At 39.5% G+C, this 25884-nt stretch overlaps 2 protein-coding genes across 5 annotated transcripts in view; one reads left to right on the top strand and one right to left on the bottom strand.

Moving 5' to 3' along the window:
- Positions 1 to 25884, bottom strand: part of LOC139962770 (neuronal acetylcholine receptor subunit alpha-9-like) — a 74405-nt gene that overhangs the window by 38320 nt on the left and 10201 nt on the right. The gene's annotated exons all lie outside the window — the stretch shown is intronic.
- LOC139962769 (uncharacterized) lies at positions 329 to 21231 on the top strand. Of its 2 annotated transcripts, XM_071963080.1 has the most exons (10): positions 329 to 749; positions 4135 to 4253; positions 10838 to 11080; positions 11846 to 11985; positions 12687 to 12771; positions 14710 to 14875; positions 15667 to 15857; positions 16619 to 16766; positions 17458 to 17597; positions 18759 to 21231. In XM_071963080.1, the coding sequence occupies exons 1-10, from the start codon at positions 686 to 688 to the stop codon at positions 19071 to 19073; spliced, it is 1611 nt and encodes a 536-aa protein (XP_071819181.1). In that variant the 5' UTR covers positions 329 to 685; the 3' UTR covers positions 19074 to 21231. The 2 variants fall into 2 exon arrangements, 1 of the variants encoding a protein (XP_071819181.1); XR_011791359.1 differs by lacking the exons at positions 11846 to 11985; positions 12687 to 12771; positions 14710 to 14875; ... (2 more) ...; positions 17458 to 17597; positions 18759 to 21231 and adding an exon at positions 4773 to 9169 and having other exon boundaries at positions 729 to 749; positions 10838 to 10978.

The following is a 25884-nucleotide window of genomic DNA, read 5'->3' as shown; positions in this document are numbered from 1 at the left end:
TATATATATATATATATATATATATATATATATATATATATATATATATATATATATATATATATATATAAATATATATATATATATAAATATATATTTATATATATATTTATATATACATATATATATATATATATAAATATATATTTATATATATATATATATATATATATATATTTATATATATATATATATTTATATTTATATATATATTTATATATACATACATATATATATATATATTTATATATATATATATATATATATTTATATATATATATAAATATATATATATATATATATAAATATATATATATATATATATATACACTCTAATAAAGGCCGGTTCAATTTTTTGAACCTTTTCCCGGTTCAGAATATTTCGAACCGATTCGGTTCATATTGACCCCGGTTCTGTTCATCCCTCAAGGATCATTTTCAAACCAGTTCAAACGTTTACGGTTCAATAACTCGTTTAGAGGTATGATTGGCTTGTTTATATCACGTGTATGCAGATGTTGGCCTGCAGCATATGTATGTGTCGCGTCGGTAGAATTTAACTGCATTTACGCGGCAACTGTATATCAGCCCTAACTTTAGACGACTGTATCACCCGCCGTTATCCTGTTTTTTCGTGTTCGTTCGGTGTTGTTGTAGCTTGTGTTTCTCCGAAATTTTGAAGTTCATGGATTTCGTTGAAGAAAAACTTCGTGAGTGGGGCCTAGAGAGATTCCTGCCAGCCTTTCAAGGTAATTTTTTATAAACATTAGAGCGGCGCTAGGCCGAACGCCTAGCCTAACGTTGTTGCCGTACTTACTTGTTGCTGCAACAAGTGTAGGCTACACACAGTAAAGCACTTGAGTTGTAGGCCTAGCCTAACGTTACGTTAGGGCCTCCATTAACCCTTTCCAGGCCAGCCCTAACATGTACAGTGTGCATTGGCTAGCCAGAGCACTTTTCAAATATTTTAATACTGTCAAACAGTTTCAGGAAATTATTTATAGAAAAAAATTGGTTGCTTGGATTCATTCGAGGTCTAGGCCTAGGCCTACATCATTTTTGAAGATAAAGACCTTGTCTTTCCATTTCTGGAGGTGAAAATGAGCTAGGCCTAGTAAATGATGTCACACCAATCCAAGATGGCCGCCGAAATTAAAAATGGTGGACAAAATTATACTGATGTTGCACTTAGCACCAGGGCTTTAGGTAGGATTGTGCTGGTACTGGCAGTGGTAGGGTGTGGTTTATGGAAAGCAGGGTGTTGCACTTGTTGAACGCTTTGCGCAATAGCGTGGGGTCAAGGGGCCCGCTTAGGGCCCCTTGTGGGGTCCAGGGGCGAAGCACCCTGGAAATGAAGCGATTTGGTGCACTTTACAGGCCTGAGATGGCGTTAAAATGTGCTCTGAAAGTGCAATTTTTTGGGGAGCAATATTAGTTTTAGCAAGAAATAAGACATACTGTACATAAAATGAATAAAAGGTTTTAAAAGAAATTACCTTGTCTTAAATGTTGACCTCTGTCAAAAATGTATGTATAGTAAATTATAGTACACTAGTACAGGTAAAGGCTTTGTCATGGCTTAAGATGTTAAAAAACAACTTTAAATAATAATGAATCGTAACATATTTTTATGTAAACTGCAATTTTTTTATTTTGCTCTTTGCATTTTACTTGTCTCATAACTTATTAATTTATTAAAAGAAAATAAAACGTCGAGAAGAAACTCCACTATTTCCAATGCACCAATTCACATTCTTTAAAATATCATTGAGCCATGTCCGGTTGAAATTATAAAACCAGCAACAAAATCAATTTTTATCGCGCCCGTTGTCAGTTTGCACACCATAAACTGCGCGAAAGTAGTTTAAACCTACCACAGAAAATCTTTAATTATTTCACATAATTACAACACAGGTACATAAAGGTATTCAAACTGTACTACAAAAATTAAATTCAGTCAGCAAAACAGCCTGAATGAGTGAAGGTTAACCGTTTTTCGAAGTTAGGCTCCCAGTTTAGGCTAAGCATTTAGTACCCTATTGCTATCTTTGGGGCGGTAAAGTGCGCAAACTTACGTCGGTTGACAAGCAACAATAAAATTTCGTCCACCAACCTCTAATAAACTATCTATCGTTAAATCGACAGGTGGCTTGCTTGGCCTAGCCTGGGCCCTAGACCTACAAAAGGACGTAAAGTTATGCATTGCGCCATGAAAATAGCATCACCTAACCGGTACTTTCAGCCTACATACTTCGGTTAGAATGAGTTGTTCTAACCGCTCAGTGACCCCATCTTTTAGACATAAATTATACCATACCTTAGTAAAAAAGTGAAGCATAGTCCGTTTCATTTTGCAAGCCTGCGTTCTGGACTTCTCGTTACGAAAAAAATGTCTCCGACTGACACTGTTCGACTCGATAAAAATTCGGCCTATAGCTTGGCTTAGTAAATAATAGTACCATACCTTGCGAATTTTATGTGTTCCGTCCTGGAATCTCCCAGCGGATCTCTTAACATTCCAATCCGCGAGGCCAGATGATTTATATACACAACTTTTAATTGGTTGCTGAAGTTGGTTTATCTCCGTACAAAAAAACCCATCCTAACCGGGGAAAAAAAACGAGCCACTCCAACTGGTGATGGGTGATATATACAGATTTGGACTGTGATCTATCATATGCAACAGTGTCTGTTTCTTGATCGAGGGAAACTACACACTATATCAACGGGGGTTAACTTCGTGTTGGTCGTCGAGCAAAAAATTTACATCGCCACTCGCGATTTTGTTTTTCATGGTACAGTTAGGCCTTGCCGTATGTTGTTGTATCCGGGACTCTTTGTATTTTTATTACGCACGTGGTAACATTTTTGAGAAATGTCACATCGCTCGACGCTCGGTGTATGAAGAATGTACATAGTTTTTCTGTGAATTCCATAATTTTGTGCAAGTAGTAACGGCAGCTGTGTTTTTTCGTTATTATATATTTATATATTTATTTTTGAACAACTCAATTTAGCACGGCTTGGTACAATATAGTAAGGCCGTGTTAGGGATTATAGGCCGTGTTTTTTGTTAGTTAGGCCGTGCCAAACACGGCCGCGCGTCCGGCTGCCTAAAGCCTTGCTTAGCACATTTATAGGCCTAACTGTAAGTGTTTGATTACCACGGGCCCCGGGGCCCTGTTGCCTGTTGGTCAACATTGGATCTCCTAGGCCCAGCCCTAATTTGCTCAGATCGTTCGTCATCACTGCTTTCAGACTCACCTGGTCCTCCCTGTGTCGCGTTTTCCTCTCCACCCTCCACATCGAAGCTATCATCCCCAACTTTCCGTTTTTTCGCGGAACTGGTATGCACAAAACCTACACTAAAAACTACATCAGAATCTGATGAATTGTCGCCGGAATCATCTGATAAGGGTGTCCAAATCAAAGTTATTTTCGTCAAAGTTCTCTGATTCATCACCGCTAGGCTCGCTACTTCCACTTGAATCTCGCTCACTACTACTATTTTCCATCATTCAATACCGTAAGATTGCCGAAACACATGGCCAAAGAACGTAACATGCGACCAAAGATTTCACTTCCGAGTTGAAGCAGGTTCTGGTTGAAGTCAGCAAGCATTTACAGCCTGACTGGTGCACTAGAGAGACTAGGTGTCAATGTATCCACTAATGCTGAAATTGTCTACTATCGCGCTATGGTGATTCTGTGCAAATCGGATAAACTATCACAGAGCTATGGGAGGTAGAAGAGGAGCAAGTGGAAACACGTATTATTACGTATTTGGCTAGCAGCGGTAATATGAGTAGCCCATATTATTACGTAGTTGGCCTGGAAAGGGTTAACAAATGTGCGTAGGCGTACACAATCCTTTGGTTTTAATACGCATGAATGTACACATCAGGCCCATCCAGAGAATTGACTTCATTTTCAATCATGAATTTTCATTCTTTCTTATCTCTGACAATTTTTCAAATTACTGAAGTAGGCCTAGGGGCCTAAGTAAAAAAAAAGTTTTAGGCCTAGGCCTAGGGCCTAGGCTATAAGTATAACAAAAATTATATGGTCCCAATTTTGTTTGTTATGACCATTCTGCTAAAATATTTGTTAATTCTTCTCTTCCTTGCTCAACAGAGAATGAGATAGATAGAGAAGGATTCTATCTCCTTGAAGATGAGATTGAATGCTTGAAGGAACTAATTCCTGCTGTTGGACCTCGATTAAAGTTAAAAAAGGAACTGAAGTTACTGAAGGTTAGTCTTTAGCCCCCTCACCATGATCATTTGTTATGGAGTGCTGATCATGGTTCACTGCACAGTAAATTATGCCTAACATCAGATTATGTTATGCTGCAAGCTTGACAATACATGGAATTTTTCTTCAAACCATAGAATTTCCTTGTGACCGATTTGAAACATTAAAAATATTACATATTTGGCCTAGTTACGTTAGGGGCTGTGTGAAACCTACACCCCCCCCCCCCCAAAAAAAAACACTGTGAAATACCGGTATTGTACCCGATACCGGTATTGTATTGTCGGTAATACCGGTGCTCAAAATTCACAGTACCATCCAACCCTAATGTGATATTCCACCCGAACCTTCAATATTTTTAAGGCTACAGGTATACTTTAACAGACTGCAAACGTATGACAGAAAAAATGATGTTGTCATCACCCACAATTTGAAACTTGCAAACAGGCCAAGAATACAGCTGACATGAGTCACAAAACATGAACTTAACAGTGTTCTGTTTTGTTTTCTTGTTATAGATCATGTCAGCTACCCTGGAAACATTGTTCCTGTAGAATGCTTTTATCCCATTTATACTGTACTGTATGTGAACTTGATTTGTGACTTGTACTGACTTGTATCTTGTTCAATATGGGTTTCGTTTGCTCACAATGTGGAATTGTCATAAATGGGTCGCCAAAAGCATTGTTGTGGCATCTGCGAATTGCCCATCACCTAATTAATGGGCATGTTTTCACCAAAAGCATCGCTTGTGGTCAAAATGGATGTGAAAGATCGTTTTCAGGACGGACTGCTGCCTTTCGCAAACATTTGGGCACTCACAACTATGACAACGATGATGTTCCTGTACACGTGCCGGTGCCAGCACCACCTGATGCTGATTTTGCAGATGTTCCCGCAGACAATTTGGATGCTGACCACGATGAGGTTGAACCAGATGAGCCAGAAGGCGAGCTATGGGATGAATTGACTACAGAGGAAGTTGAAAACCGTGCAGCAATGCTTGTTGCAGGTTTACTAGCATCTAGTAGTACAGTACACTCCACTGTTACACAGGTTGTGGAACAAGCATCAGACTTGATTAATGACATGTCCTCTTTCATGATGCAGAGAGTGAAACAATTTGCCACCACTGTAGGCATTCCCCATGATGACCAGCACTTGCAAGCCTTGTTGACAGATATTGATGGAGTTTCACATCCCTTCAGGAATGTTGGGAGCCAGTACAAGCAACGTAAATTTTTCCAAAACTGCAAAGCTTTTGTTGCTGCAGAAGAACTGCCCATGGGCGTGGCATATTATCCAGTGAACAATCCTTCAACTGGTAATGTACAGCAACATATGAAAACAGTCACCTTTCAGTACATCCCAATAAAGCCGCTCATGAAGATGATCCTGGAAGAGACCGATGTCCTCAAAATATCATCTACCCACATGATGAGTGAAGATGGTCTCTTAAGGGACTTCCAGGATGGATCGTTCTGCCGTGAGAGTCCCCTGTTGTCATCTTCTGCCACCATCAAACTGATTCTGTATGTGGATGACTTTGAGGTGTCCAACCCTCTTAGTCCAAAGGCTGGTATCCATAAACTGGGGGCAGTGTACTTCACAATTGCTAATCTGCCACCAAAGTATAGATCAACATTGTCCAACATGTTGTTGCTCATGCTTTTCAACTCCGGTGATGCCAGTTTGTATGGATATGGTGCTGTGTTTGCTCAATTCATCCAAGATATCAATGAACTCATTGCTGATGGATTGCACATTGTGACAAACTTCTTTAATGGTAACGTGAAGATAGCAATAGGACAAATTGTTGGTGACAATTTGGGAATCCATTCACTATTTGGATTTGCAGGTGGTTTCACAGCTAACTATCTCTGTAGGGTGTGCAAGCTGCATCGGGATGCTATCAGGACATCTGTAAAAGAGCAACAGGGTCTTCTCAGGACCTTGGAGAACTATCAAGCTGATGTCGCCCAAGATGACTTACAGCAGACAGGAGTCAAGTCGCCATGTGCTCTAAATGACATCTCACATTTCCATGTTATAAACAGTCGTTCGCCAGACATCATGCATGATATCCTTGAAGGAGTTTGTCCACTAGAGTTGAAGTTAGTTTTACAACAACTGATCCACAAAGAACTCTTAACCTTGAATGAACTGAATGCAAGGGTCACTAGCTTTAATTATGGCATTCCTGATAAGCGCAACAAGCCAGTACCATTCACTGCGAATGCTCTTCGCTCTCCAGATGGGGCCCCAGGACAGAACGCAGCCCAGATGTGGTGCCTAATCCGTCATGTTGCAGTAATGCTTGGAGATCTTGTACCCGAAGGAGATGAGCATTGGGAATTGCTTTTGGCACTACTGGATTGCCTTGACATAATCTTCTCACCAATTATTAGCAATGGGGATACTAAGTATCTTTCTGAACTCATCAGTGACCACCACCAACTTTTCCTGGAATTATTTCCCGAAAGACACCTGAAACCCAAGCATCACTTCATGACGCATTACCCCTCTGCAATCCGCCTGAATGGGCCACTAATTCACTTATGGGTGATGAGGTTTGAGGCATTCCACAATTTCTCACGGCGACTATCACACATAGTGTGCAACTTCCAAAACATAGCAAAAACTCTTGCCTATCGGAATCAGATGTTGCTATGTTTCAATATCCTGTCCAAGAAAGCTTTTGGAAGTGAACCACTAGAGGTCGGACCTGGAGAAACTGTTATCATCGCCTCTCTTGACAATGGTGCTGTGATTGCCCGAAATATGCACATGGCACTGTACGATGAAATTTTTGTCTGTAAGTGGTGCCGGTTCCATGGCGTGGAGTATCGTAAATATCTGATGGTAGTCGTGGGGAAAGAAGATGGTCTTCCAGTTTTTGCAAAGATAATACAGATATTTGCTTATGAGTCTATTGCAACTTTCATGTGTGAACTATGGCACACTGTGCAGTTCTCTAGGCACTACCATGCTTATGTTGTAGAGCCACTGGGTGCCAAGGACATCGTATTCGTTGGTGTCAAAGACCTACTCGACTTTCACCCTCTGCATGCAGTGAAGGGGAGGAATTGCTCGAAGTTCCTAATTTCTCCACGTCACATTATCGGATAGATGGACTTTGTTATACAGTAGATGTCAAAGTTAGGGATCGGACAAATGCGCGATTGCGTTTTTTGCGGCGCAATTTGCGTTTTTTGAGGTTTATTGCGTTTTTTGAGGTTTATTGCGTTTTTTTAAGATTTATTGCGTTTTTTTTTTAAATTCACCAAAAAATGTATTTTTTTATGCCCAGATTAAGTCATTGAGAATTCATTCTGAGTAATGCATTATTTAATTTTGTTCTGAGCGTTGTTTTACAAATCACCCCACAAATATTTTCTGTGAAACTAGGTCCCGTAAATAATCCAACATCGTAAAATGGCACGGCCTAACGTTAGAATTAGATCGAGCTACATACAGTCCCACACTCCTACTGTAACTAGCGACCACAGCGAGCGAGCAACAAATTATGCACACGGTAATTAGAAACAACAGTTTTTTTTATTCATTTCATAAGAAAACTTCTCTTATCCAATGCAAGCACTAAATGATATATCCTGGAAGAGAACTCATCGGGCATTCTAACCGTATTATCCCAGTGGCTGTACTCCCGACAAAATCGGATGATTATAAATCCAAAAAGTTTCGTGAATAAAATATTACAGCAATGGTGGGAATACAGTGAATAAGTCAAGTGTACATCAGCTGGATACATGTATGCATAGTCATAATGTCATTGTCTCTTCACACAGTAAACTTTATTGTACGTTCATTGGCTAACACTGTATGTTTCTCATACCTACACAGCAAAGAAATATGGAATTGCGCAATTCGCCGGGAGGGTGTCTCGCTATTGCTTAATCAGTAAACACCCAAGGATGTTGCCACCTAGAGTCGTAGACCAAAGTTTCTGAAATTGCATGGTTGTTGTTGTTGTTGTTTCAGGCGATAAATTTCAGAGTTTTTATAAATTTAGCATTTTAATAGATGTATTATTTCTAACTATTATTTTGGTTAATTATTAATATTTTGAGGGATTTTCTTCTCACTGAAAATTACACAAAAAGTTGTAAATTTGAAGTGGCACCGCTGCCCATATTTTTCAATTTCCATGTGCTTTCACTGGTCATTTGTAACTCTGTATCGTAACAACATGGCTCCTGACCCACGATCTCGCTGCCTCATTAAATTTCCGATTAAGTAAAAAACTACACAGCAACAATAAGAGTGATATAAAATAAAAACAACAAAACTTACAACTTAAAAACAGCTTTTAAGACTTAAGTTCGTGTTTTAGAAGAAATATGATTATTTTTTCCAGTTTTTCTTCTTTAAAGTTTGGAGACCATTCAGCTTAAAATAATAATAGCAATAAAAATTATTGTAGAGACGAACATGCCTGTCGCAATTCAGACTTTCGGCAGCGCACTGACCTACCGGCGGAATACGCAAAAAAATGTAAACTGATAGCTAGTTTACGTCATAATTATTCCCATTTTCTTCGTTCTTTTCGTGACTTTTTAACTGGGATTGAAATGCTAAAAAAACAGCGCTGTTACACGTGCATAGACAGGTCATAAGTAACGTTACGTAAGTGCGTTTTTTTAATGCGTTTTTTTGCCATTTCGATTGCGTTTTTTGCGTTTTTTGTTAATTTAAGGTGCGTTTTTTGGTCTTGAAAATCGCGCATTTGTCCGATCCCTAGTCAAAGTGCATTCCCAATTTCATGTACAGTGCAGTTATAATGTGGGTACAAGCTGCCACCAGCAACACTTTCCAGAGTAAAAATCGTGGCTACTTGTGTCAACCAGGGCTTTACCAACTCGAATGACTGCAGTGTTTCATCATTCCTCATATAGTAAGTTGTCATTATTTAGTACAGAAGGAATGTTGATGAGAACCATATTCAATGTGTAGACCGTCTGACCAGGGGTCAACAGACTTTTGGTGGCCATAGGCCTTGTTATCTTGGATATTTTACAAATGAAATCATGGGAGGTCGCATATTAAAGGGGGGGGGGGGGTACTCGCATAATATGAGTATACAATTTGGAAGTAAGCAGTTTGGCCCCAAGATACACATGGGTCTCTCACTCTCTCACTTGCTTGAATTTTGAAGTCAAAATTCAAAACAACGGCCATAATAATATAATAAGAATATGCAACCTAGCAGTCCGCTAGAGTCTAGTTATGTGTCTGTATTTTATGAAACAGATCCACATTTGAGGGAACATCATTATACTGTACATGGGTACCCTTTTCCTTAGAAATGACCCCCAGAAATGGATATGGGTTTTTAGTCTGACATGGCACACCCCCGACCAGGCGACCAATTGCAAACCGGATCAAATAAGCCCACTGGCCTGATTCCTCATGATCACAGGCCGGACCTGGCTCACTGGCTTCATGTTACTGACCCATGGTGTTGATAACAACAATCAAGTTGCACAGGAGTTTCAATAAGAATATATATGGACTAGTAATTCATGTTGTTTTCTTTTACATGCGGCAAATGGTCTAATTTGTGTACAACAATCAAGTGTATAGTACATGTACATGAGTTATAGTGACATGCCCAGGTAATCTTGACTGCCAATTGGTCCTGACTGATAGTGGAATTGCTAGAAAGTGCCTGCAAAGTACACTATGTATGAAAACTAACAGTTAAAAAGCAAAAGAGTGCACATTAATATTCTTGAGAATCAGACATTAATGGCTTGAAGGACTGTTGATACAAAGGCAAAGGAAGCCAGAGCAATTAAACACAGCCATGGCTATATCATCTTATTCTGTAACATAATAAATAGTAGGCATCGGACAAATGCACGATTTCAGGAGCCAAAAAAAAGCACCACAATTTTTCAAAAACGCAAAATCGCGGCCGAATTTTATGCAAAAAACGCACTGTAAAACGCACTTGAAAATACACATAGATTGGCTCCCTTTTTATGTTAAAAATTCCCATTAAAATCACTCCAAATATCGTAAGATATTACCCAATAAAGTAGCGAACTAGCACTGTTGGGTGTATTCCAATTGAGCAATTGCAATAAACCCTCCCGTAGGCCCCATGTCATCTTACCTGCACTGGCCGGCTGGACTGCACTGCGCTTGTTTGTACTATCGTAATCACAACATTATGACACATGCCGTAAATTTGTATGGAAGCGAAGCTGGGCCGTGTATACGCGAAGACAGAACACTGTGGAGGTTTTCGTGTGAGAAATAAAAAATAAAGCTGACTGCTCTACCTGGCGATCACAATGTTTTGGACGCACAGAAATGATTTTGTACCTGGTTTATAAAGGCATAAATAGATCAAGTTTCGTAATTTAAAAAATCCTAAACATCATACATTTAATTTCGACAGAAAATGCTTCATTTTTTATTCAGACATTGAAATTTTGCGTAGCTGACGGAGATTATAAAAAACCGCAGTGAAACACCAGAAAAGCGCGATCATGCAGTTGTTCGATGCCTACCTAAGAGTATAATAGCTCTAAAATTATCCATGTTGATTTGACAGGCTAGTGATGATGCCAGACAAGCAAGTGGTTCCAAACTACTATCAAGCAGCTCATGTGACTCTGACAGCGGAGGCTTTACCGATGATGGATCATTGGTATCTGATAACCTGTCAGAAGCAGAACCAGACCCATCGATACATACACCGGTGAGACCAGGTTCATCATCAACCCCGACGGCAAGCGCAGGCAGAGGCCATATAAAATCTAATGGACAACCCTCAAAGCGAATGAGAATGGATTTCGTAAGTGTTATATTTTCATCATGTTTCACTTGGGTGACATCAGGGTTTAATATGGCAGTGGAATATTTACGGCTAGTCAAAATGTTTACAATTTGAGATTTACATCATTGTTTTTACCGTTTCACACTACTGAAATCCGGCACAAGATCCCCCATCGTGTGCGTCTTTTGGGTATCAGTTCGTAAATTCCTAACCCAGTCAGATTCAGTTATCTGCTGCTTACTCTTCCTGGTACCAGACAATGCACGGTGTCAAGCATGCTCCATGACTTTTTTATGTTTATCTGCAAATTTTATTCAGTCTCAAACATATGTGATGCACAACTTGTAGTCTAGCAAGTTGAATTGTTCTGTAGATAATACTGTATAGTTTAGGAATGTCCAAAGTTCTCCAACCCTTTGCCCTGGCAGGGCTATGTGATTCCTGAACCAAACTGATTAAAATCATAATTTCCATTGATTTATTTCATTTCAAGTCAGGAATTATCCAGCTTAATGCAAAATTACCAAACTTGACCCGGGCTTATATGTACAGTAGGCCTATATGTGCAGAGGACAATTTGAGAACTTATTTTGTTTACTATTTTGGTCACACAGTAGAAAGGATTAATTTCAAGGGGATGCCCTGGTTCATACAGATTCCGTCAGATTCATCCTTAATTTTGGGCAAAAGCCCCTGGGGCCCCATTTATGAAACCTTGTGTACATGTCAATATCATTGCCTGTTCCTTCTCAGTGCATTGCTTTTTCTGAAATGCTTTCACAGAACATAACAGAAATCCTGAAAGCGGTGCATGGAGGTGACGAGCTGGTGGAGGAAATGTCTTCAGGCCTACTCTCTCCTAAGACAAGAAAACGTGTTGTCAACACACTGGTTTCATGTTTGATTGAGAAGCATGGAAAGCAGTGAGTATATACACTTGTCCAATCACAAAAGACAAAACCAATTTTTAATAGTTAATCCTTATCACTCCTGTTTCTCAAACCCTGATGGTGGTGATTGATCACAATAAGCACATTCTGCAAGTTTGCAGTGTCAACTTGTGTGCATGGTACAACATGAAGATGAGAAGGCTGCTTGGACCTCAACCAATACAAGAGTTAGCTCGTGAGCCCCCCCCCCCCAGTTTTCAGAAAACCCTTGGTCTATTACACTGGATTCTTCATTGACATACAAGTCGTTAAATTGGTTCAGACGGGGCTTTTCACTTTGGTTAACAGCCATTAACCTAGTTGGACTGATCATTCAAATGCACAGTGGTCACTCATCTTCCAGACTGCCAACCTTTATTGTGAGGAGTGCTTTGGTTTCTGGCAAATTTAAATGATTCATCTATAAAGGTTAAGATTATGGTTATTTCTTAGTGCTGGGTGAAGCATTCTTGCAGTCATTCTTGCAATCATTCTTACCTTGTAGGCAGTGGCGTGTCATCCTCTAAGCGGATAGCTGCATTGTTAATTCTTTGTATCTGCAAAACCCTGTGTAGGGTTTCCTACACCTCGGATATGGCGAGGCATTTGTTTCTCTTATATGGCAGTTGCTTTTACGTAATGTACAATTCTCACTGGTTGCTAATGTCACTATAAACTTGTATTTTCATTCATAGCCCTCCAAAGGATGTCAAGATGTTGATGACAAAAGCGATCATGGCAGAATTTCCATCACTTGATAACGAAGATGGTGATGGACATGTGAGTAGTCATTGTGATTTTAGGCTACAGTATAGGCTTGGGGATTGATTCACATACACACGAATCACACACAAGGAAAGGAGATGAAATGGAAAGCATATGTTAGCAAACACAGCATACGTGTGTACTATAAAAAAAAAATTGCATGGATGGTCATGTGAGGTACTCAGTGGCAAATGCCTGTAGCCCATGCAGGGAACGGAAGAGATAACACAAGTAGTAAAATATGTCAGTGACCATATTCAGTCCAAGTCATCTGATGCCTGCAATGGATACTTTAAAAAAGACTGTCCTAATGACAAGCTACTTTTTGGTGTGACACAGTAAAGCCTTAGTATTGAAGTGATATACAGAACCAATGTTGTATATGAATATTATTATATAACTAGAAATGCATTTGCTACGCAAACACTACAGTATATCCCCGGGACCAGGGAGTTCCAATCAGCCACCAATGACCTTAACAAAGGTACAAACCTCTCAAAAGAAAGTTTGTTTGGACCCATTGGAGAATGGAGATGACATCCACCAAGTTTCCTTCCAATCCTACCAACTTGAAAAAATTTGCCAAAATCCAAAATGGTCGCTGCTATGAACTTCGATGACCTCCAAACTACATGAACTTCATTCGGGACCCAATGTAGATCACATCCACCAAGTTTCATTCAAATCGGACAAACTTCAAACTTCGCATAAATTATGCAAATTAGCGGTTCCCTGGGGGCCGACACTGCCCAATTTCGAACTTGTCCGAGCTTTCATTATGGTGAACATGTATACCAGGATTGAAGTCAATGGGGGTATGCGCTGAAGCGTGAGAGTGCTAACGCCTAAAGTTTCCGACGGCGACGGCGGTGAGGCCAAAAACATAATATTCCCGGACTTTGTCCCAGGGATATAATCACATTTTGAGAAAAGAATTTCCTGACATTCAATTCAATCTACAGCGTCGGCCTATGATCGTTCGGCCGAGTATTGGAAATGTTAGCGCTCTCACGCTCAAGCACATTGACCGATTAACTTGCAACTTTGCAGATGTGTTTGTTCTACTAAAATCTCGGATGAGTTCGATTGTGGGTGTCGTGGCGCACCGGGCACTGCTAATATGCATAATTTGCGCCAAATTTTTAAGTTTGTCCGATTTGAGTGAATTTGGTATATGGGGGGGGGGGGGGACTTTGCGTGCTGAAAAAGATGGCAATATTTCAAGGTCAAATTGGGCTGTTAATTTGCATAATTCACGCCAATTTTCCAAGTTGGTCCGATCTGAACGAAGCTTGGTGTACGGGAAAAGCTTTATGTACAAAAAATGGGGTGGTCATTGCTAGGTCATCGGAGGTCAAATTGGTGGCCATTTTGATTTCTTTGCGAAACAGGTGTGTCGCTGATTTGCACGTTTCGGAACATGGCGATCGTTTTGGGGCCCACTTGCAGTTTCGCACCATATCACCACCACCCGGCGGCCATTTTAGTGCGGTATGGTGTATCGGGATCGAACAGCTCGAAAAGTACACGGAAGTGTGGGGTTGACTAGTTGACTATGACCAGGGTAATATCTGTGAAGCGCTTTGAGACTGGCTTCGTCGGTATAAAGCGCTAGCGAGATATTATTATTATTATTTTTTTGGATTTTTTTACGAAACTAGTTTGTTGCTTATTTGCGCGTTTTGGGACATGGCAGTCGCACCCAGTTTCGCACCCATGTGACCCCACCCGGATTGCTCAGATGTGGGCATATACACGTTGGCGGTTTACCCGCCAGCTGATGTCTAGTTATTTATGATGAATATTATTAAGCATTCCGTTCTTACAATATGGTGGCCTAAATGTAGTAGTATTTTCAAAGTTTTGTTAATTGCAATACCATTTTCCAACGATCTTCAGATTGCAAAAATATGTTCATCATATGCAGTAATCATTTTATGTTAACTTATACAGCTAGCTTGGTACACCCCTGGAATCTGTGGCCATGATGCATCTGGACTCCTTGAGAACAGATTAAGGAATCTCCGGAAGAGGAACCTGTGCGAGAAGGCTGTGACTTCACTCAAGGAAATTCCAAAGCCGAACCTAGTCAGTACAGTTGATCTAGCACTCTCTGAAGGTGAGTCTGAATTGATTTTCAGCCAAGTCACAAGAGAATCCCTTCAGTCAGGAATGTGCCCGAAAAAGTGCAATGCAGTATTGGAACATGCACCATATAAAACAACCTGGATAGGTTTTTATAGTAATTTTACAGTAAAAAGTTACCAAGTGCGTGGGAAAATGGATATACCCACACAAGTACCTCGGGAGAAAAACACGAGTGCACTGCTGGGTAGTGGGTACTGACACCCATTGCCGACTGGCAGGGGAGAGCGGATGGCCGTGTAGTACGGATCTGAACTCTGGATCTTAGGATAGCTGGTTCGGGTCCTCCTTGGGGCTTTTCGGTGTGTCTCATCGTCGCTCAGTTGAGTTAGTTCAGTACCCTGTAAAATTTTATCTCTGCTTCAGCAAATTGCGACACCCCCCACCCCCCCCCCCCTCCTGGCCGCTGTCAGTTGGTGCAAGCTAGAGAATATCATCTCCTCATTTTATCAAGCGGTTAGCTCAAATGGTAGAGCACCCGCTTTCGCCTGAAATTCAAACCCAGAACAAGTCTTGCTGAAGACTTTAAAAATGGAACATACTGCCAGCGTTCATGGTGCTCAGCATTAAGTACAGAGTATGAAAGACGAACCAGTGATGGAAAAAGATGGCGCAGATAAAACCATGACGAGTTAAAAGTGAGCTCAACTTAAGAACCAAACCTTTCATTTTAATTCATGAACCCTTCAATTCCGGACCACAATTTGGAGCTTCTTTGAAGGCCGCTAGTCTGTTTAATGGGAATTATTCTTTATCTTTCCTAAGATATGCCTGAGGATGCTGACATGACTGCTATGATTAACTGGCTAAAGCACCACAATGCACCTGCACAACAGGTCACTGAAATGATGAAGCAGACTTGCCGGTACCGTGCTAACAAGATACGGACTGAAAAAGAAAGGCCGCTGCGTGAGCTATTGAAGGAATATCCACGGCTCATCGATACGGATGGAATGGTAAGTGTGACAAATTTCAGTAAATCATAGGAGCATTGGCCAGAAAGACCCCTAACTGCACCAAACTTTTGCCTATAAACACTGGTCTACTCTTGGTGATCAACCACAAGGGTATCTACCTACCTGCATCAACTATGAGCTATGAAACTATCTTGGCGGTCTACTCCCATGTTTTTTCACTGCAACATCCCCATACTTTTCAAAATGTTACAAGTAGTTTCTCGAGTTAGACATTAACTAGTCGGAGAAAATAAATTTATTACACTGGGTGGTTTTTACTTCTTTGTGACTTTGTTCAGCCTGGTTGCCCTATTTTATGACCATTTTGTTGTCACGAATAAACAATTCTGTGCCCCTTCACTTGCCCGACAAAGAATACGCATACTATGAGGAGGCCTCTTAGTAGGCTTCTGCACAGCGTTTGGCTAGTTCGTAGAGTCAATCAAACTTCATTGAGCGGCTAATATAGTGGTTAAATCTTGGCTTCCAAAATTCTGAGGGTGGACTGCTGACATGCCAGACATTATAAAGTGCACTTGGTTGTCTGCCAGTTGGCATGCCATAAACTGCATAAAATGCCAAACCGCATCGGGGGTGTTCAAAGAATCAGACAGCTACGCCAGTTAAAAGGTCTACGTGAACTATGAATGATCTGTGACAATTCATGTCACCCTGGGGCACGAAGGGTTAAATATTGGCGCAAAATGTATGTGATCTGTTTAGAATTACAACATGTTTTCCCGTTGTGCTATCTGTTACAGGTAGAGCAGGATTTCAGGATTCTGTTCCCGGAGCTGTGCGATTCCCTCTATATGAAGTGGCCGGGATTCTGTACAAAAGTCATACAGTATGCCGACCGGCAACTGAAGTGGAGACCCCTGTTGAACTTACGTGGGATGACAGATGGGGGTGAGTAAAGCATTATCTCAACTATAACGTTTTCCCTGGCAGGAGACCTCTTAGCATGTGATATATTTCTACCACACTTGTATGGTGAGCTCTTCTATCAGGTTGTGTTCATCAAACAACCTGAGAGCGTTAAGGGGCATGTGTTCTAACTAACTTGTTGGTGGTGGTTACATTCCTTCCCACCCAACCCCCTATAATTGTGTAATGTTATTAAGATTATTCCTAGAGCTGTACAATGCACCCATTCCTTTGTTCCATGGAACCACTAAATTGTAATCACTTGCTAATGGAGAGCGGTTTGTATATTTGGTGTATAACTTTCGAACCAATTCTCAGCACTTTTTGTCGATCAGATGCTCTCCAATAGCCTAATTTCTCAAATTGCTAGCCTTCTTGTTTCTTTGTAGTCTTCATATTTATTAGCAGCCTTTGTGTGAACGACTGACAACAGATTATTTCTAGCTGAATGAATATTACTATGCAGGGACAAACTTACAGACCTGAAATGTTGGTATGTCGCACAATATCGGCAACTCCATGTTGCAACAATTGACAGTGTCCAGTTGGTTTGGTTGGAGTTTATTTCCTGTTGGTAGGCCTTGAACTCGCACTGCAAACATTATTTTTTTCTGAAGTTTTATTTTCATAACATATGCAATGGCAATTGTATAATTGTTTCCTTGTATTACAGATGACGAGGAATCTAACGTTGCACTTCAACTTTTGGGCCTCCTCTTCCCTACTGGAAGTCAGCGGACAGCTGGAAGAAAAGGGCCCGACAAGAGAGCAACAGTAGAAGAAGCTCTTCAGTCTTTCATTCAAATTGAGGAGGTGAGACATGAATCGCTCTTCTGTATTTGGAAAGTAGTTTATTTTCATCTTGTGCTTTATGTACTATAGCAATGTATGATGCGTGCTTGACATGATGATGGTACGATAGGTACTGCTGTTTGTGACAGAGAAGCTGGTCATTGTGAGTGAGTGCCAGTGTAAGGCTTGGGACCTATAAGGTTTTTTGATGATGGAATGTACTCTGCAGTACAATTTTGACATGGAGATTGCATAGAAACAGACAGACCACACCTTGAATGAATCGGTAATGCTTAATGTCCAAATGTCATTCAAAGTGTGAATGGAGACATTGTTTGAAATGGGTTTTATTCATTCATTTTTTTCATTCAAGGCTAAGATTGCCACAAAGTGCCCTTCAGGATAATTGATATGTGCAACAGCCTATGCCAGTAATGTGGGGAAGAAATCCACAATTAGTATGTCATCAGCATCTGTCATTAATATAACTCGTATTTTAGTGGCAATTGCTTTTCCCCACCCCACCCCTAAAGCAATGTTGTGGGTGAAGGAAACATCTGCAACCTACCTGACGGGTAACCCGGTACCCTCGTTCCATTATTCTACCCGATGCAATCACTACTTATTAGGGATATCGCTCTTTCTAAAGACTGGAAGGTGTCGATCAATATGCAGTGGCGGGAGTGTGGCTTAGCGGTACAGTGCCTGCTTTGCATGCGAGAGGTCCCCGGTTCGATTCCTGCCTGTCAATTCTGGGTAAATTTTCCAGAGGTGGCTGCAACTGCAGTTGTGATGGACGAGGTCTTCGACTTGAATTCCTGGTTCTGCCGAGGTCTGGTGGACTTGTGAAATGGTTGGGGTTGGTGAACGGGGCTCTTGAAATAAGTCTCGCTCATCAGCTGTAAGCAGTGACGCTGGACAGCTCCCGCTCCTCCGGGTTCTGAGAAAGTGGTCAGCTCCTGGAGTGCACTGTCGTCCGTCGGATGGGGACGTTAAATGGCGGTCCCAAGAGCAGGATGGGATTGGATTGGTTACACCCCTGCCTCGACGTCTGGGCACTCTTCGAAAAGAGAAGGCGAGTTATCATCCTCGCCCAAAACCAGCCAAGGTTCCTCGATGAGCCTTCAGGCTTTCTGAACCCTTAGTAACTAAACTAATATATTTTGTTCTATTGTCTTCCAGATTGGTACCAACATACCCACATTTTTGGAGGGGAACAAACAGACGCAGCCGTTCATCCTAGCCCTTGGGGAGAGAAAGTCTCCGGAACAGTTGTTTGTAGTGGTTGAAGGACAGACAGTCTCATGCAGTAGCTTATTGCATGCAGTGGACGTGTGTTTCAAGCTTTTTTATTTGTTAGACGTCCACTACCCATGGCAATGCTCCAATACGTGGGATTTTGTCCAGAAGTTTATATATGGGATAGGAGATGGCAAAGGCAAAGGACGTAGTGCCTCGGCAGTCACACTGCTTTGTAACTATCTGAAGGCAAAATAGGGCACATAGGAGTGAATGCTTCGATCAGGAACCTTGCATTGGGTTCTACAATTTAATTGTTCATATTTAGTTGTTGTTAGGCCAAGTAAAAAATAAACATGTTTCTCGTCCCCGCCCGCTTCCATTTTTGGGGACGCGTTTTTTCTATTATTTTTTATTCATGACAACTTGGGGTCAAACCAGGAAAATAGGCATATTTAAGCCTAAAAATATCAAAATTAAATAAAAATTGCAGAAATGATTTAAGTCATCCCTTAAAAAAAACCATTAAAACGTAGTATAGACAGTGACACCACATATTTGCATGATTTTCAACGACAAAATGCTCTTAACGTTTTTTCGAAATGGTCAGAAAATTCCAAATGCACAATCGAATGCGACAAAAAAAAATCACAAAACTGGTATGTGGCAATTACATACAAAAATCGTCATGACAAGCAATCTCGATTTGGTGAAAACCAGTTTTAAAATTCACACTATTTAGTAAAAGAAAAAGTATTCAAATACCCCATCAACTATATCCCTGTATTAAAAATTTATAACTCGCATTCGAGTAATTTATGACAAATAAACAAATTTCTTGTTTTTAAGCTTGGTTGGTTTGGTTCACAAAATCACAATTGGCCAGGCCCTAGACAAGGCTCAGCTAGTCCATGAAACTGTGGTTCGGTAATTGTACCTCATACATCAGTCACAAACCAGTATTCTTCTGATAAAACTGCCAGCATCAACTCGACGGCTCTCCTTTTGCGATTTGCGATTAGGGGCAAGGCTAAGCCTATTAATAGACCCTGAACATTTTGATTTGAAGTACATAGCCGCAGCTATCATCAGATAGTGCTCATTTTGATTTTATTATGAATTTGTAAGATTGAAATGCGTGATGGTTCAAAATTTAAAATGCGTAGCCATACATAACCTTGCACAGTCTCAAGCAGTGACGCCCCATCTCCTCCTCAGCTTAGAAAATTCGGACGGGAAACATGTTTTTTCTTCTACTTGGCCTTAACCTTCCGTTGTATATATACAGGGAGTCTGGGTAGAATTTGTTGTTAAGAAATTTTGAATTGGCATAAACTAAAATACTTACTGCACATCAATTATTGCAAAACAATTGATGAACGCAACCAGTGCCTCGAACATCTTGGAGACCTTGTTTTGGTGGACAGTGTTTTTCTGTAATTTCTGTAACATGTCTAATATGGACTAAATGAAAGATGATGCTCACATTGCTACCCTAATAGTTCCTTGGAGGCACAATGCTTGATTTAAATTTCATGGATGCAAATGCTATCATCAGAATTTCAGTATGAAGTGTTTGAAGGGTTGGATTTTCATGACTTTAAAGCTGTAGTTATTTAGTTGTAGTGTCTAATTGCACAGTTTAGTATCTAGTTATTTTGACATGGCATCGTAGCTGTGGTTTGTTCTTGATCACCACAGATTTTCCTTCAGATTTATTGTAATATATTGCACAGTTGAGTTACCATGGCAACATTCCATGGGGGGGTGTGGGGGTGGGAGTTAAGTATAATTGCACCAATTCTGGTCAATGCTTTAAAACTACAAATACACATTTATCTACAAACTCTCTAATGCCAAAAGAAAATATCCAATATCTTATTCGGAGTGCATCTTTTTCACTTTCTTGATAATAATCCTCCATGTCAACACGGCGCAAGTTGAATGTTGTTAAAAAATACACTTACATATGTGGGTAAAACTGTAGAACTACGACATGTGCAATCGCAGTGACACATCCCGTAAATGTAAATGAGAAAATCACTTAGTCTCAGAAACATTAATTGGAGGGATAATTCTGCCCCATTCATTCTTGGTTGGTAAATAATAGCCTCAAAATTGGTACACTGCCTGCCCAATGTTATCAAGCCGACCGCCCAAAAACATTTGTGGGCCTAGGCTAGGGCCTAACATTTTTCACTACAGACCAAATGTTGAATAGCCAAGGGCTCCCTTCTAACGTAACTGAACAAAATTCATCTGTTAACTTCAATAAATTTATTCAGTATGAAAATTACATGTTAAGTGCAAGTTTTGAAAACCAGTACAACTTTTGCTTTTGAAACCATAGTTACATACTTCACACTATTTTGCTATAGATGAAGTAATCCTATAAGAAATAAATAGTTAAACATAATGTTCTGAAGTTGCCCTTTTACTTGAACTGTTTTCTTATTTTTTAGGCATGACTGTAGAGATATTTTAGTTTGACCATGTGTTAGTCCTGTGTGGTTTATCACATGGTAAAATCAGTTTTGCCGTTGATGCCCTGCAACCAGTTGTCAATATCAAGGGTGTGTGAATGCAGCCAACTAGACGAGGGAAGAGCCATTTCCTGCAACCTACGCAGTATATGAAACCCAAAATCTTCTGATGCCCTCCGGGCCAACCGATGGTGGCACTCCACTTGGATAAGTCTTGTCGGCAGTCAATTTGTCCTGGGCAGAGAACCCTGCACCAGGGGTCAACAAATTTTGTCCATCGAGGGCAAGGTTGTGTACATTGCCAGGTCATAAGTGCTGCCCTCTGCCATACCTGAAATTTTCAAAACTCCTGTTTGTTTTTCTGATAGTTTTCTATTTTTTTTTCTAAACGCTCCTGACGGGTACTGAAGTTGCTCCTAATGGGGTACTGCACTTAACTGAGCAACGGGGAGATAAAGTGCCTTGCTCAAGGAAACAACACAGCGCCCCTGGATGGACTCGAACTCGCAATCCTATGATCTCAGGACTAGAGTCATTACCACTAGGCTATGTTACCACGATCCCCTGATAGTGATGCATTTGTTAATAAGATAATGGGACAACCATGACACACATTACTTCTTGTTCAGTCTTTCTAGTGATAAGCGCCTTCATATACCCCCTTTTTTTATACATGTATCTATATGGTTTCCCCTGGTAAATTGTGGTTGAATCTATGTTATATTTGCTAATGTGTAAGGCTATACTCTTCTAGGTTCTGAGAGTAACATGCAAATTTGGGAGGCATGCCTTACCTGAATGTGATCAGAAGAGATTTAGTGATCAATGTAGACTGGAACGTCATTTGGCTTGCATTTTCAATGTCGGCTTTTGCCTTGATATATGCATCACTCTGAACTGTAATCTGGTTATCTGAACCACATAGTCGTCCCACCAATGGTTTAAACCGTACACTGTTCATTCGGATTGAAAAGCCTGTTAAAAAATGAACCGAAACGGCTCAAATTTGAACCGAACAAATGATCAAATGTGCACTCAAAACTTTCAACCGATAAATCGGTTCAAAATGAACTGAGACTGTTCATTTTGAACCGATTTATCGGTTCAAAGTTTTGAACCGGCAAATGGTTCAAAATTTTGAACCGGTAAACCGGTTCAAAATGAACAGAGTCGGTTCAGTGCCCATTTGATCCTTTGTCCGGTTCAAATTTGAGCCGTTTCGGTTCATTTTTGAACCGGTTGTTTTTAGAGTGTATGTATATATAAATATATATATAAATATAAATATATATATATATAAATATATATATAAATATATATATATAAATATATATATTTATATATATATATATATATTTATATATATATATATATATATATATATATATATATATATATATATATATATATATATTACAAAATAAACTTTTGACTTCTAGATTTAATTAAAACGGCAACACAGACCTTTTCGTTTCTATCCGCAAACACATTTTGAATTAAAATATCACTTAAATGTTCGCTTTGCTGCTTCATTTCACACTCCAGATAATTGGAGCCATCTTTAATTGCTAAATTTAGAAGCAAATTAAAACCGCAAATGTCAATTGAGTGTCGTTTAATGTTTAAGGTCTTTGATGATATAATACAGTCAAATTGTCCAGTTTGTGATATAGGAACTATATGCATGCAATAAAGATATGCATTTTAATACTCTATACTTCGTTAGCACCAGTAAAATAATCCACACTGATTTAAAGAATAATTGCTCTTCAGGTGAAATATTAGCTTTGTCATATGATTATCATATGATTATATGTCATATGATTATATGTTATATAATCATTTTGTCTGCAGAAATGATTTTCTCGAACCTTTATTTTCATATGTCTTGCATGCCACAAAAAAATTCTATATAATACTGGTGATCAATTAATTAAAATCCAATATTAATTTTGAAAGGAAGTTTTCTATAGGAAATTGTAAAAAGGAATTAAAACCTGCCGAAAAAAGAAGAAAATAAATTGCATAATATATGAAGAAAAAGTTGTACATTTTCTGGTTGTATTTTCATTATTATTCCATTTGCCTCTCTTCAGTTACACTTCCCAAAACTCACTTAAGACATTTATACTCCCCACCCACCACTCCCCGCCTCCCCCCCCCCCCGCTTAAATGTAATAAGATCAGTTCAGGGTAAAGCAGTTTCCGCCCCATTCCCATATGCAAATCAGGGTATGCTAAGTACAAATTATGTGTTGATATTTTGTGACTTTGAAATTGCTATTTTAAGTATCCGGTATGAGAATTGTAAAGGCATGTAAAACAATGGTTCTTTTGTTTCCTATTGTTGTTTACTTTTGTGTGGTTTAATTCAAAAGAGCTTCAATCAAAGGTTCTCAATTTGCTCAGTTTGCCTTTTCGCTCCACATTGGCAAATATAAGTCCTCGATCTTTTTTTAAGGACAAACAACTAAAGGGAATATTTTCATTTTTTTGCAAAATTAATATTCATCCTGCACAAATGGTATTGTCTTTAAAGATGTTCTTCCTATATGTAATCAACGTAACGTCATCGCTATGGTCACCCTTTCGAGACTAAATTAAATTAGAGAAGGGCTCATCAGTCCAAACAACTAAAGAATAGATTTTGGTCAGTCAGACCAACTCTTATACTTCAAACAGAAAGCTTCTACCATTTTTTCTCGGATTTGTTTGCTTCTTCCTTTCAATTTTTGATTAGCTAAGTGTCTAGTAAGCCGATACTCGCGTTACATCGCGAATTTTGCCACTTCTGAAGGCCGTGTTTTTGCATGGCTTCTGTCAATTAAACAAACAGGCAAAAGATAACTGGCAGATGTTGAATAGCATATCTAGTAACCTTAGCGAGAAGGATGAAGAAAAAACATATGTAAGAGCAGATGAGAAACAGCTACATCCATCAACTACCAAAGTGGGATACCGGAGCCAATTAAATCGATAAAACCCACGATGCGTGTAAATCAACACATTAAGGTACGTAATGGTTGCATGGTAACATTATATACGCCATACTGACAATGTTAACTTTTTTTTATTCCGTGCAGTTCTATAGTGCAATATATTACTTAGTAGTGTATATAAACAAGGTCTGTAGCATGCTAATATGTTCGAGGCACGGTGATGATTATTTATAACAATGGTACATTGTTATTAACACAACCCGATATCTTTATCCATTTCTATGCCCCTATACAACTCGAACCAACCACTATACAACCCATCCTAAATTTGGTGAAAGCAAATTGTGTTTAATTATGTATGCATGCATATACTAAAAAGTTATCAAAGCGTATATTATGTATTGTTTCTTTGCTTTGCGTGTATTAAGTGTTTTGCTTTTATATAATTTTTGTGTTTGTGTGTTTGTGTTTTTGTGTTTTGTTTTTGTTTACCTATGCTATTACTTTGTCATTAATTTAACTCCATCTCAACTTTAACAAAGGCGTTTTATAATTGAACAGGTAAACTGCATCGTCAATTTAATCATGATAAGGTCCTTAAGGCTTAATATATACTAATTCACAATATTTCCATTCTCTTCTGTAAGATGTTTAATCTAACTTCGTCTCTACTAATACAACATTGAGGCAAACACAGATCTAGCGATAGCATATTAAATCCTCTAGGGGCGGCGACGGCGTCGGTTACACTGCTACCCGAGCGGCACATTACTCATCATAAAAGATGTATATATACATGTTACACACATCGCATTTGATGTTTAAGACATAATCACCTAATACTTCATCCCTTAGGCTAACATAAGAACGGTCGTTCACTTGCCAAATAGTCGAGAAAACGTACATATTTCTACCGCTGGTCGAATATGTTTAATGACTCGACAGAAAACATTTATAACGCAAAATGCATCTATTATGATATAACATAAAAACGGCGTGGCGTAATCGAGTCGTATACTTTACTGTGATAAAAAAAGAGGTTGTTTTGACAAAGTTTATCTTCTTGTGGTGCGCAGCATCAACTCGAGGCTATATACATGCATTATATACTCTCATCAGGGAACTGGCATTTATAGGCAGCTATCGGGTTGCATAAGTCATATACAGCTTCAAATGATTGAATGGCCAACATTTGCAGGTACGCAATTGATGGATTTGTTCATGGTTCGTATAGTCTACTAGCCTAGCCTATATGTACAGTTAAGTGTATGGTTTCGTTCATGGTTTGTGTAGTCTACTAGCCCAGCCTATACAATTAAGTGTAGGGTTTCGTTCATGGTTCGTATAGTCTACTAGCCCAGCCTATATGTACAGTTAAGGGTAGGGTTTCGTTCATGGTTTGTGTAGTCTACTAGCCCAGCCTATACAATTAAGTGTAGGGTTTCGTTCATGGTTCGTGTAGTCTACTAGCACAGCCTATACAATTAAGTGTAGGGTTTCGTTCATGGTTCGTGTAGTCTACTAGTCCAGCCTGTACAATTAATATTGTAGGGTTTCGTTCAATGCTCGTATAGCCTACTATAACCTAACCGTACAATTAAGTGTAGGGATTCTTTCAAGGTTCGTACAGCCTATATAACCCAACCT

The sequence above is a fragment of the Apostichopus japonicus genome, chromosome 21 (genome assembly GCF_037975245.1).
Source record: "Apostichopus japonicus isolate 1M-3 chromosome 21, ASM3797524v1, whole genome shotgun sequence".
NCBI lineage: Eukaryota > Metazoa > Echinodermata > Holothuroidea > Aspidochirotida > Stichopodidae > Apostichopus > Apostichopus japonicus.
The sequence above is the reverse complement of the archived record's forward strand: the minus strand, read 5'-3'. Positions and strand labels throughout refer to the sequence as shown.

Bases quoted from the DNA above. Each gene is read 5' to 3' on its own strand.
- LOC139962769 (XM_071963080.1), top strand. From the start codon at position 686: ATGGATTTCGTTGAAGAAAAACTTCGTGAGTGGGGCCTAGAGAGATTC. The intron at 12,772-14,709 runs GTGAGTAGTCAT...TAACTTATACAG, and splicing joins ACGAAGATGGTGATGGACAT to CTAGCTTGGTACACCCCTGG. The intron at 14,876-15,666 runs GTGAGTCTGAAT...ATCTTTCCTAAG, and splicing joins TGATCTAGCACTCTCTGAAG to ATATGCCTGAGGATGCTGAC.